This window comes from Erithacus rubecula (assembly GCF_903797595.1).
Source record: "Erithacus rubecula genome assembly, contig: scaffold_141_arrow_ctg1, whole genome shotgun sequence".
NCBI classification, from domain to species: domain Eukaryota; kingdom Metazoa; phylum Chordata; class Aves; order Passeriformes; family Muscicapidae; genus Erithacus; species Erithacus rubecula.
Window position 1 is genome coordinate 815,150 of NW_027635538.1, and position 12,737 is coordinate 827,886.

General features: G+C 47.2%; 1 protein-coding gene across 3 annotated transcripts in view; it reads left to right on the forward strand.

Annotated features, from left to right (window-relative positions):
• Positions 1-12,737, forward strand: part of EXOC6B (exocyst complex component 6B) — a 171,631-nt gene that overhangs the window by 48,023 nt on the left and 110,871 nt on the right. For 2 of the 3 annotated variants that reach the window (XM_079333105.1, XM_079333107.1), the window contains one exon: positions 10,398-10,469. The exons of the other annotated variant lie outside the window; for it this stretch is intronic. In XM_079333105.1, the coding sequence (XP_079189231.1) occupies positions 10,398-10,469 (72 nt within the window). The remainder of the gene's footprint in view (positions 1-10,397; positions 10,470-12,737) is intronic. 3 annotated transcript variants of the gene reach the window in all.

Here is a 12,737-nt window from a genome sequence, read left to right on the forward strand (position 1 = left end):
TTGGATTGCTGACAGGACCCTCAGGGGGTTGGGGTCACCATTCCTGGTTTCCAAGGGGCTCATCCAGGGAATTCCAGCATTTTGGGAACGGCCCCATCAAATCCACACAGAGTTTTTGGAGCAGTGTCAGGGCTTGGTGTCGCCTCTGCCTTTGACCTGGGCTGCTGAAGGAAAATATTCCCCAGGGAAAAGAGATGAGATCATGGGATCCATCCCAGAGGAGCAGCTGGAGCTGGGGGGAGTCTCAGAATTCCCTGCAGGATCCCACTTCAAGGACATCCCTGAGTGTTTGTGGAGCCACACACGGAGCCTGCCGAGGGCTGCAGCTGCTTGGGGAAACATTTCCTTTTCTCTCCATCTTTGTTCTGTGCAAAGGCACGAGCTGACAGAGGGAATCCATCCCTCCAGCCCCACATTCCAGGGGTTTGCCCTTCCCACCATCCCTGCTGCCTCAGGGAAAGGGCACCGAGGTGTCCTGCAGATTTTTGGCTCTCCACGAATTTCCAGGCTGCCCAAAGGTTTGTGGGGTTTGTGTTTCCCCTGTTTTCCCCTTTTCCCAGCTGTGAGTTCATCCCAGGCATTTCCCATTCTCACTGTGTTTCCCATCACTCTGCAATGTGGAATTTGGGGTGATGGAAACTCTCCTGCTCCTTCTCCAGGGAGCAGTGGGTGAGTCCCCATCCCAGGAGAGGAAGGATCTCTGGGAAATCCTTGGAGCTGCTGATTTTAGGGCTCTTTTCAAGCCTCAGGACTCTGTGGAACCTCAGCTCAGCTTTGCTCATGCAGGTGCAGCAGGTGAGCTCCTCCACTAAAGGATTCCCATGAGCCACCAGCTCTCTCCCTAAAATAATTTCCATGTGGAACAATGGGCAGCTTGGGCAGGACAAGGCTCAGGGAATTCCTTGTGGAATTCTGGGATGAGAGGGACCTTAAAGACCATCTAATTCCAGCCCTTGCCATGAGGATATTCCATGACAAGGATCATTAGTCCAGCTCCTGATCCTGACCCCAAAATCCCATCCTGACCCCAAAATCCACCCTATCCCTCTGACAGCCTATTCGCCATTCCCTGGAGCCATTCCAGCTCCCTGCAGACTTCCTGAAGAGTTCAGGGGAGCTTTGCAGAGCCTTTATCTCTAAACCTCCTTCAGGAGTCACTTTGGGAAACTTGGAGGCATTTGGGTTTGTGAGAGATTGTGGGATAGAGCAGGACACGGCGGGAAGCACAAGGCTGGAATCTCCTAAAATTCCATCCTGGTTTTGCAGCTCAGCTGTTGGTTTTTGGCAGAGTTGGGCCAGAGGATGTCCCTGTCCTGGTTTGAAGGACAGGTGTCTGCAGGAGCTTCTCTTTGAAATGGAGAATGTAAACCCCCTCCCTCCACATTATTATTATAAATTTGAAATTAGGGGGCTCTCAGGCAAAGATACGGGAATTAGGAATAACAGTTCTTCACTAGGAAAATTAAAATAGCAATGCAGTATTACACAGAACAATCCCAGCCCTGCCAGAGTCAGAATCCAAGCTGGCACAGTCAGTCAGTCAGGGTGGTGGCACAGTCCCATTCCATGGTGCTGCATCCTCCTGCAGGGGCAGATGTGGCTCAGCTGGAGCAGTGCTCCTGGAGAAGGGGCAGTTTCCTCTGAAGCTCCAGGGATGATGTGCAAGGCTCTGGCTTTCCTCTGGGATCCAGTGGAAAGGCTGCTCTGGTGTTCCAAATGTCAGTTTTTCTCTGGGTAGGAAAGGCTTGGCTCCTGCCCTGGCTGGAGCATCTCCCAGTGGGATGATGGAATTTTATCAGCCATGCCCTGGGACTCAGTGGCCATGAACAGGAGATATCTGCTGGAGGGAGGATGGGCTGTGGAAGATGAAGATGATTGCCCAGCTGGTTTTTAACAATGGCCCATGAACAGGAGATATCTCCCACAGGGATAAGATTCACTGCCACACCCAGTTTTTAACAATGGCTCATTAACAGGAGATATCCCCACAGGGATAAGATTCACTGCCACACCCAGTTTTTAACAATGGCCCATTAACAGGTGATACCTCCTGGGTGAAGGGTGGGTCATGGAAAGGTAAAGATGACTGCCCCAGCTGGTTTTTAACACCTGACCCATGAACAGGAGATATCTGCTGGAGGGAGGATGGGCTGTGGGGAGATAAAGATGATTGCCCAGCTGGTTTAAAGATGCCCATGAGCAGAGAATGTGTGCCAGGAGATCAGGGGCACTGCCACACCCAGATGGGACAGAACACACATTGCTGGACATATTTTGCAACTTGAAGCAGTCCCTGAGCCCAGGGAGCTGCTGGGTGGGAGCTCAGCTCGTGTTTTGCACAGGGAGCTGCTCTCACATGGAGCTGCTCTGGGAACACAGAGATAAGAGAGTTCCATCCATCAGATTGCAATCAGCTTTTATTCCTCCTCCTGCTTCTCACTTCTGAGGTTGGGAACAAACCCAACTTTGTATCAGCAATGTTCCTAAAGGGGACTTCAGTTCCCACTCTGCTATTTATAGGGGGCCCTTTCCTGGGGCATATGGAGAGCAGCTTGGTTTCCCTTCTCAGCAGCTCCTGTTTGATCTCTCGTGCATCTTCAAGGAGTGGGGATCTATAATTGATCCACTCAAGGCTGAACTGGAAGTTTAAAATGGCTCAGAGCTGGGTTGGATGAGGTTTGGAGCCACCTGGGACAGTGGGAGGTGTCCCTGCCCTGGCAGGGGTGGCACTGGGTGGGATTTATGTTCCTTCCCACCCAAACCATTGTGGGATTCTGTGATTCCCACAGCCACATCTAGGAGATGCTCAGCCAGTGCTTCTCCTCCTTCCTTCCTTCTCCTCCTCCTTTTTCTCCTTCTCCTTCTTCCTCCTCCTCCTCCTCCACAGCCTTTCCCTCCCACTGTCATGGTGGAACTTGGTGCTTCTCCAGCCACTCCTCATTTTCCTGCTGTTCTGTGCTCATCCTGCTCGGTCCAGTTAAATGGGGATGAATTAATATAAAATTTAAAATCAAGGGATCTGAGTGTGCAGGAACTCTCTGACATCACTGAACTTCCTGCAGATTCCTGGCAGTTAGGAGGGTCATTATTCCTCAAAATTCCTCATTATTCCTCCACCTTGAGGAACTGGGATTATCCCATTCACATTCCCACTTTTACCCATGAACCAAATCCACCACTGCTACAGCTCCTGCTTGGTTTGTCAGCTCCCAGCAGTTATAACAGGTTTGGGCCATGTCCCAAGCCTGGCTTCAAAGAATTCCAGGACACCTCAAGTGACATTTGTTACTCTGTGAGTTGTGCAGCTCCAGCTCCACGTTGTCCTTCTGAGAGAAAACAGGGAGTGCCAAGATCTTCCATCAGCCCCACGTCCTTTCCTTGGCTCCATCCCAACCTTTTCTTCTCCTGCTTTCCATGAGTGACCCAGTTCTGATGAGAGGGAGGGGATTGTGCTGGATCCCATTTTTCTGGTGGGAATTCCATGCAGCTCCATTTCCACGTTGTTCTTCTGAGAGAAAACGAGGAATGTGCCAAGCCATTGGCCCCAAATCCTTCCCACACTCCCTTGGCTCCATCTCAGCATGTTCTCCATCCACAGGTGACCCAGTTTGGAAGGAGCTGAGGGATCCAGAGAAGTTCTTGGGATGAGGGGGAATGGATTGTGTTGGATCCCATTTTTCTGCTGAGAATTCCAGGGGGCTCCATTCCCACATTGTCCTTCTGAGAGAAAACGAGGAATGTGCCAAGATCTTCCATCGGCCCCAAATTCTTTCCACACTCCCTTGGCTGCATCCCAACCTGTTCTCCCTCCTCAAGTGACCCAATTTAGGAGAAGCTGAGGGACCCAGAGAAGTTCTCAGGATGAGAGGGTAGGGATTGTGCTGGATCCCATTTTTCTGCTGAGAATTCCATGGAGCTGCATTTCCACGTTGTCCTTCTGAGAAATAATGAGCAATGTGCCAAGATCTTCATCGGCCTCAAATCCTTTCCTTGGCTGCATCTCAGCCTGTTCTTCTGCTGCTTTCCATGAGTGACCCAGTTTGGGAGAAGCTGAGGGACCCAAGGAGGTTTTGGGATGAGAGGGAAGGGATTGTGCTGGATCCCATTTGTGTGCTGGGAATTCCACGGAGCTCCATCTCCACCTTGTCCTTCTGAGAGATAATCATGAGCATGCCAAAATCTTCCATCAGCCCCAGATCCTTTCCTTAGCTACATCTCAGCCTGTTCTCCCTCTTCTTTCCATGAGTGACCCAGTTTGGGAGAAGCTGAGGGACCCAAGGAGGTTTTGGGATGAGAGGGAAGGGATTGTGCTGGATCCCATTTGTGTGCCAGGAATTCCACAGATCCAGGGCTCCAGCAGATGACAGCTGTGACACTGCTGTCCCAAGCTCTGAAGTCTCTCCAGACCCTTTTTCCTTTCCCTGTTTGCTCAGCACCCTCAGTGAGTCCTGAGCTGTTGGAATTTGGGATCAGAGCCGTGCTCACGTTCCAGCACCGTTCATCACCTGCAGCTCCTGCTCCCTCCAGGGATGGACAGGCAGGGCTGGAGCTCTGCAGCTCCTCCAGGGTTGGAGCTCTGCAGATCCTCCAGGGTTGGAGCTCTGCAGCTCCTCCAGGGCTGGAGCTCTGCAGCTCCTCCAGGGCTGGAGCTCTGCAGCTCTTCTAGGGCTGGAGCTCTGCAGCTCCTCCAGGGTTGGAGCTCTGCAGCTCCTCCAGGGCTGGAGCTCTGCAGCTCCTCCAGGGCTGGAGCTCTGCAGCTCCTCCAGGGTTGGAGCTCTGCAGCTCCTCCAGGGTTGGAGCTCTGCAGCTCCTCCAGGGCTGGAGCTCTGCAGCTCTTCTAGGGCTGGAGCTCTGCAGCTCCTCCAGGGCTGGAGCTCTGCAGCTCCTCCAGGGTTGGAGCTCTGCAGCCCCTCCAGGGTTGGAGCTCTGCAGCTCCTCCAGGGTTGGAGCTCTGCAGCTCCTCCAGGGCTGGGCAGGGTTCTACAGCACCAGCAGGAGTTGTTGAATGAGGCTCAGCAAAATGTTTCCATTTTGGAGCCAAAGTTTGGGCTCGGGGCTGCCCTGCTCAGGCACACTGGGATGGGAAGGAACCCTGAGGGCTGAAAGGATTCCAGCCAGGAGTGAGGCCAGGGGGACACAAATCCACCTCTGGAAGATCCCCAGATCTCCAGGCATGGCTTCCATCTCAGAATCCTGGAATGGTTTGGGTTGGGACCCTAAATCCCACCCCATTCCCACCCAGGGACACCTACCATCATCCCAGGGATCCAGGGGCAGCAAATCTGGGAATCCCAGCCCAGGCAGGAATTCCTTCCCAAATCCCCATCTCTCCCTGCCCTCTGGCAATGGGAATCATTTCTTCCCCTCTGATGTTTTAATTATTTTGTGGGGTTAAAGACTCATGCTATGAATTGACCTTCACAATTCTGTAACGAATATTCAGGATTTTAGCCTAAAATCTGAATATTTGAGATGCAAATTCTGGATGTGCAGAATGTTGGAAGGGACCCACAAGGATCATGGAATCCACCTGCTGTGGAGTTGGGTCTGATGATCACACCCATTCCAGGGAATCACCAGTGCAGTCAGGGAATGATCCACATGAACACTCTGCAGCTGCAGAGAGGAACATTTAATTAATTCTCAGCTAATTACCCTGATGAGCTGGTCCAGCTCTGAGCAGGGACATTTTCCCAGCTGCTGTACAGGCTGTGATTGGGGCTTGGCTTGTCCCTGCTGGGGATCCTGGCAGGTAATCAGTGGTTTTTTCCCATTTGGAGCTTTGGATTTTGGTGCTCTGGGAATTAATCCCACAGGGATGTTCAGGAGATGTTTCAGTGTGAATGGAAGGTTTTATTTATTTATGTTTATTATTTATTTATATATATATATAATGTTTTTATTATTTTATTTTATATTTATTATATTATTTCCTTTTAGCATTTCATATATTTTATTTATCATATGTCTTTATTTATTTTTTTATATATTCCCACTAAGAAATATTCCTTTCCCTTGCCAAATACCAGGATACAAATAGAATTCTCTGGGCTCTGTTTGGCAGCAGATGCAAAACTAAACCAGGCAGGAAGTTTTCCAGAATTTATTGTGGATGGACTCTTGGGACTGGCTAAAACCTGGTGTGGGTCACCTCCAACCCTGCTGCTCATGGGGTTGGGAAGGTTGGGAAGGACCTTTGGGATCAGACAGAATCCATGAGTGCCACACCATGTCCTGTCACATTTTATTTTCTTTTTTTTTGGGTCAGGATTAAATGTGTGAGAGGGAATTTCTTGTTGGGACTCAGATGTTTATTGGTTTTTATCTCTATTACAAACTGTGCAGCACTTCAAGCTAACAAACTGAAAATGGAGCCCTAATTAAAAATGGAGCCCTAATTAAAAATGGAGCCCCATCTCTACAGGGCCTTTTAAGGATAAATTGTCCAATTAAGAAAGGACACCTAAATTATTTTTACTTTTAACCCAATGGCCCACAATGTGGAATTTTCTGTCCAATCACACAAAATCACCCAAACTGGTGAAGAAGAAGGACAAAACCTCCACCCTAAACTCTCCACCTTGCTTTGTATTTATTGCTGAATATCCTAAATATCCTAAACCCTTAAACTCTGAGCTCCCCTGTGGTGTCACACACTCCAGGTCACTCTGCACACCCATGGTCCCAGTTCTGCCATCCCAGTTTGGAGTTTCTCTGTCCCCACAGCTCTCCTGGGGTCAGAATTCTGAAATTCTCCCTGACCAACAATGTCCAGCCTCAGAGGGACCTGCTGGTCACTGTCCCCAGATCTAAATTTTTCTGCTCTCAGTGAGGGGTTGCCCATGGAGGTTCTGATCACTTGGTGCTGTTGGTTTTATTTGTGTTTTCCTATTTTATTCCCCCTTGGGTGTTTGCTGGGAGCTGGCAGGGTTGGGGATGAGGCTGGAAACAGCAAAACCTCAGAATTGCAGAAGGTGGAAGTCACTCACATCATGGGCAGGAATTTATTCTGCACCTGATATCAAAGTTGGTGATGATCTATTTGGAGATATTCCACCTTGGGTTGCCTCCCTGAGATCCTCAAAATGGGGTAAAATGGAATTTTTTTTGGTTTTTAGCCTCCCATCTCCTGGTGAGCTCAGGTGTCTGTTCCCACCCCTCATCCCATCCCCAGCAGGTTTCCAGGGAAGGTTTGGGATTCAGTGGGATTCTTGGGAAGATGAAGGAACCCCTTGCAGAGGTGAAGTCCCTCCTCAGCCCTGTGGGATTTCACTTCTGTTCCCAAGGTTTCATTTATTGGCTGTGAGGCTGGAGCAGCCCTGGGAGCAGGGAATGGGGATAATTAGCAGGAAATGACCCTTCAGCAGGGCTGCTCCCCCTTTTTGGGATGGGGAGCTCATTCCTGAGCATGGGTCAGGTCCCCTGGGGCTCCTGGGTCTTGGGATTTTCTTGTAGGGAACCAGGATCAGCAATGGCCACTGAGGGGTTGATGCTCCCCGAGACAACTGCTGAGTTTCTGCTCCCAAAAAATGCAGTTTGATGGTTTTGGAGCTTGGGGAATGTGGGGTATCCCTGGTTTGGGGTGGCACAGTCTGGCAGCTGCAGAGTTCCTGTGACTGCAGAATCCAGGGAGCCACAGAGTGGTTTGGGTGGGAAGGGACATGAAGGATCATCTCATCCCATTTCCCACTATCCCAGGGGGATCCCACCCCAGTGTCCAGCCTGGGACACCCCCAGGGATCCAGAGGCAGAACCTCTGCCAGGATCCTTTGGAGACACCTCAGGGCACAAAGAGTGTCTGAATAGGATGGAGTTAATGAACTTTTAGGATCTCCAAAGGGAATGGATTTCCTTATGGCCAAAATCCACGTGGGAACAGAGGGAGCAGCATCTTCTCAAGGAAATTTTCACTTGATCCTCTGCCCCTTCCTCCTGAGCTGCTGCTCCTTTTGGGATGTGGGATGGAACAGTTCAGGCAGAAGATTCCAAAGGAATCTCTCCCCTGTGCTGAGCAATTCCAGTGAAATCTCTTCCCTGAGCAATTCCAATGGAATCATTTCCCTGAGCAATTCCAATGGAATCTTTTCCCTGAGCAATTCCAATGGAATCTTTTCCCTGAGCAATTCCAATGGGATCTTTTCCCTGAGCTGAGCAATTCCAAAGGAATCTTTTCCTTGTGCTGAGCAATTCCAATGGAATCTCTTCCATGAGCTGAGCAATTCCAATGGAATCCTTTCCCTGAGCAATTCCAATGGAATCTTTTCCCTGAGCAATTCCAATGGAATCTTTTCCCTGTGCTGAGCAATTCCAATGGAATCTTTTCCCTGAGCTGAGCAATTCCAATTGGATTTTTTTCCTGAGCAATTCCAATGGAATCATTTCCCTGAGCAATTCCAATGGAATCCTTTCCCTGAGCTGATCAGTCCCTCTGGAGCTCCTCAGGGCAGGTGTTTCTTGGTTGGGTTCCACCTGCAGAGCTTCACCTCAGGCAGCAGAATTCACCTGTGAGCCCTGGAGTTTGTGCAGGGCAGTTGGACAAAGGTGGGAAGTTGGAATCTTTATCAGTGTTGGAAATGGGATTTGTGAGGGGTTTAATTGATTTATCAAAAGGGGTTTGATTTGTGTTTGAAGAACTCTGATCCCAGCACTGCTCAGAATGAGCAGGGGTTGAGGAGTTGAGGGACAAAAATGGGAAGTTGGAATCTTTATCAGTGTTGGAAATGGGATTTGTGAGGGGTTTAATTGATTTATCAAAGGGGGTTTGATTTGTGTTTGAAGAACTCTGACCCCAGCACTGCTCAGAATGAGCAGGGCTGGAGGAGCTGAGGGTCAGAGCTGGGCTGGGGTTTGGGAGTGGATGAAAAACCTCCAGGGATGATCCATCCATCCACTGCATCATCCCTGGGAACCCTTCACAATCCCAATGATCCATTTCCCCTAAAAACTCCAAATTCCAGCCACAAGCCCTGGCCAGGGGTGGGCACTGAGCAGTGCCCAGCAGCTCCTGCTCTGCATTTTTGGGATCCAGGGCCACCTGAGCTCCTCCACGGAGCAACTGTGGATCCCAGCTTGTTTTAATTCTTGTGGCCAAGAGCAAATTTCAGCAGCTGAGAGGAGCTGGAATTTGAGCTGCAGCTGGGGCAGCCAAGGGTTTGGGGTGTGATTTGGGCTCTGATAAAGCTCCTTGTGTGAGCTGTTCCTGCAGAGGTGCCAAATCACCCCTGGGAGCAGCCACTTTTAACAGGCTGTTAATGGAAACGGGGAATAATTAGCAGCTTTTTATGGATATTTGGGGTGCCCATTTTCCAGCCTCCTCCATCCCACTCCTGGGAGATGTTTTGGACTCTTCCAAAGAGGATTTTTCTTGACTGGCAGCCACAAGCTCAGCGTTCTCCTGGATGGAATAAAATGTGTTTATGGATTTTGGTGGAGCTTGGAGATTGTTGGAGTGCTGAACTTGCTGCCTTACAGGAAAAGGAGTCAAACTCTGACTCACTGCTGGGGGAGAGGGTGGCCTGGGGCACCAGGGCTTGGCTGAGTCAGAAAGGGGTTTTTGGTTGTCTGGGCCATGGATTTATTTTGGGAATGATCCCAAGGCTGGTATCAGCTGGGGCCTGAAGGGTGAGATGTGGCCTCTGTGCCCTTTTCTGAATTTTCCCTCTTTGTTCCTCTCTGTATTTACATTTTTTCCTCACCAAACCATTTCCAGGGTTAAGGGTTCTCTGTCTGTTCTCACTCCAGACCCAAGTGTTTGGGCAGCTTGCAAAGCACAAGACTTTTTACAGGAAAATTCATTTTAAATGAGAATATTCCATTGTTCACAAAGTCTGAGAGTTCAGCAGTGCTGTCAGTCCTGAGCTCTGGGTTTGCACAAACAACTCCAAGTGTCAAAATCATGATTTCCTCATCTCCAGGCTTTGAAATTCTGACATTTCATGGAATCATGGAATGGTTTGTGTTGGGAAAAACCTGAAATCCCATCCAGAGCCACCCCATCCATGGCAGGGACACTCCAAACATCTCAGGGGGATCCAGGGGCAGCAAATCTGGGAATCCCAGCCCAGGCAGGAATTCCTTCCCCAATCTCCCCTTTCCCAGTGGAGCCATTCCCTGTGTCCTTGTCCCCAATTCCAGCTCTCCTGGAGCCCCTGCAGGGACTCTGAGCATCCCCTGGGATTTTCCCTTCTCCAGGGAACATTCCCAGCTCTCCCAGCCTGGATTTGTTGCCCTGACCCAGGACTTTGCCCTGGGTTTAATTTCTCTTTCAATTCCTTAATCCCATTTATTTTTCAGTTTTCTTTGCTTCCCCTTTCCAGGAATTTCCCTGGCCTGTCTGCTCTCTCTCTTTCTGCTTTGTTCTCTCTTTCATTAATGTTTGTTCCCTTCATTCTCTGAAGGATTGCAGATTCAATCAGTGGAAAATTATTGCTAGAATCTTCTTCAGTCTGCTGCTCTCTCCAAATCTTCAGGTACTTTGCACTGGTCACTAATTCCCTCTCCTGGAGAATAACCTGGATCTAATTCCCAATTTTTTGGCTTTTTTTGGCCTCTTGGGGTTGATTTTTTTTTTATATTTTTTTTATTTTGTGGCACTAAACTGCAAATCTGAGTTCCCTGGCTGGGGATTTTCACCTCACTAACCTTCCTGTGTTTATAAATCATCTTCCCAGTGGAAAAACTCCCAATTTTCCAGTCTAGGCATCTGCTGGGGTGTGAAATGAGAGGTTTTGCACCAAATTTTGGGCATTTGGATGTCAGAGCTGAGCCCATCAGGTGGAGTCCCACCAACATTTCTGTGCTTGGACACCTGACCTGGACAATCTGCCCATCCAAAATTTCCTTTACCTGCAATCCATCATTCCCTGACCTCTCCCACTTCACAGCATTGAGATTTTTTTATTTTTTCACAGTTTTTCAGGGATTCTCTGAGTGGTTTGGGATGGAAGGGACCTTGAACCCATCTCATCAATCCCACCAAACTATCCCAGCTTGTTCCTTCCAGCCTGCCCTTGGACACTTGCAGAAATTCCCCTTTTAGAGCAAGAATCCATTCAAATTTTTTTTTTTAATATTCCCCCCCAAAAAATCAGGGATAAACCTCCAGAGCAATTTCTCTTGCTTCCCATATCAAGCCCTGCACATCCCAACCCCAGATTTCCCTTTGTCAGCCTGAGCTTTTCTCTTTATTCCATTTGTCATGTCCCCCTTTTTTTCTTTTTATTTCTTTTTTTTTTTTTTTTTTCTTTTTCCCCTGGTTTTTTATGGCCTCTTTAACTCCCATCTGTGCCAGGTTTGCCTTTTAATCCCCCCTCAGTTGTGGGATTGTGGCTTTTGGAGCATCTCGTTAAAATGTTCTTCAACAATTTTCAATTAGGATTCATATTTTTCTGATTACCTTCTTTCCCCCCACTGATTTTTTTTTTTTTTTTTTGCCTCTTAATTATTTTCAGCTTGGTGTGGGGCTGGTTCCTCCTTTAAAATGTTGTGTTGGTGGTGCTGGTTTATTCCTAATTTTTTTTTTTTTTTTTAATAGATTTATATATTTTTGCACAGTTGTTTAGTTATTTGGGGTTTCTGGCAACAAAAAAAAAAAAAAAGAAAAAGTGGGAGAAAAAGTTGTAAAATGAAATGTTTTTTCCAAGGGGTGCTGATTTCCTGGGAATGAACTGGGAAAGGAGAGGAAAACCCAAATTCCTGTGGGAAATATTTCCTTGGGGAGAAGTGAAAAAAAAAACCAAAACCAAACCTGTTTATTTAACAGGTAAAGCACAAAAATGAACAACACTAAACAGCAAAACTTTGCTGCTCTGAAGAGATTTATTTATTATTTAAAATGCTGTTTATTGTATTCAAATGATACAACAATTAATTAATTTAAAATGCTGTTCATTGTATTTAAACCATACAGCAATTAATTAATTAATTAAAAATGCTGTTCATTGTATTTAAATGATACAGCAATTAATTAATTTATTTAAAATGCTGTTTATTGTATTCAAATGATACAACAATTAATTTATTTAAAATGCTGTTTATTGTATTTAAATGATGCAGCAATTAATTAATTTATTTAAAATGCTGATTATTGTATTTAAACCATACAGCAATTAATTAATTTATTTAAAATGCTGTTTATTGTATTTAAATTATTCAGAAATTCACAGGTGACAGAGCCCAGCCTGCAGCTTTTTCAGCCCCAGTTCTGGTTCCAGTGCATTAATTACTTTTTTTTTTTAATACATGAACCAATCAATACTTTTATTATTCCCTGTAGCCCATCATATCTACTGACATCACCAGATTCCTGGTATTATTTTCCAAAAAGTTCTTAAGCTGGAAGTTTATTTTTCACTTTTCTTGCAGTGGCAATTCTGAGATCTTTTCTCTATTTGTCACATTGACTTTCTTGTTTGCCTGTGAAAATCTTTTTCATCTTTTGTTTGAGGTGGATTTATTCTTTGCTCAGTCATAAAAATCTTTTCCAACTCCATTTTACCCTTTGGCTTCTTAGTTAAACTGGCTCTGCAATTCTTTTTTTTTATATCAAAACTTGCTTTTCATTTTTATTCCTCCTTCAGCTTCTATATCAGATTTTTTTTTTTTTTGTTATAGACAAATTTCTGTGAGACTTTTCTGTCCCATCCTTATCCTTCCCCCAGGAACCATCCCCAAAGCTGCACAGCTCAATATCCAACACCAACAGAACAGGCTGGGGGTACAGGCACCATAGAGGGGTA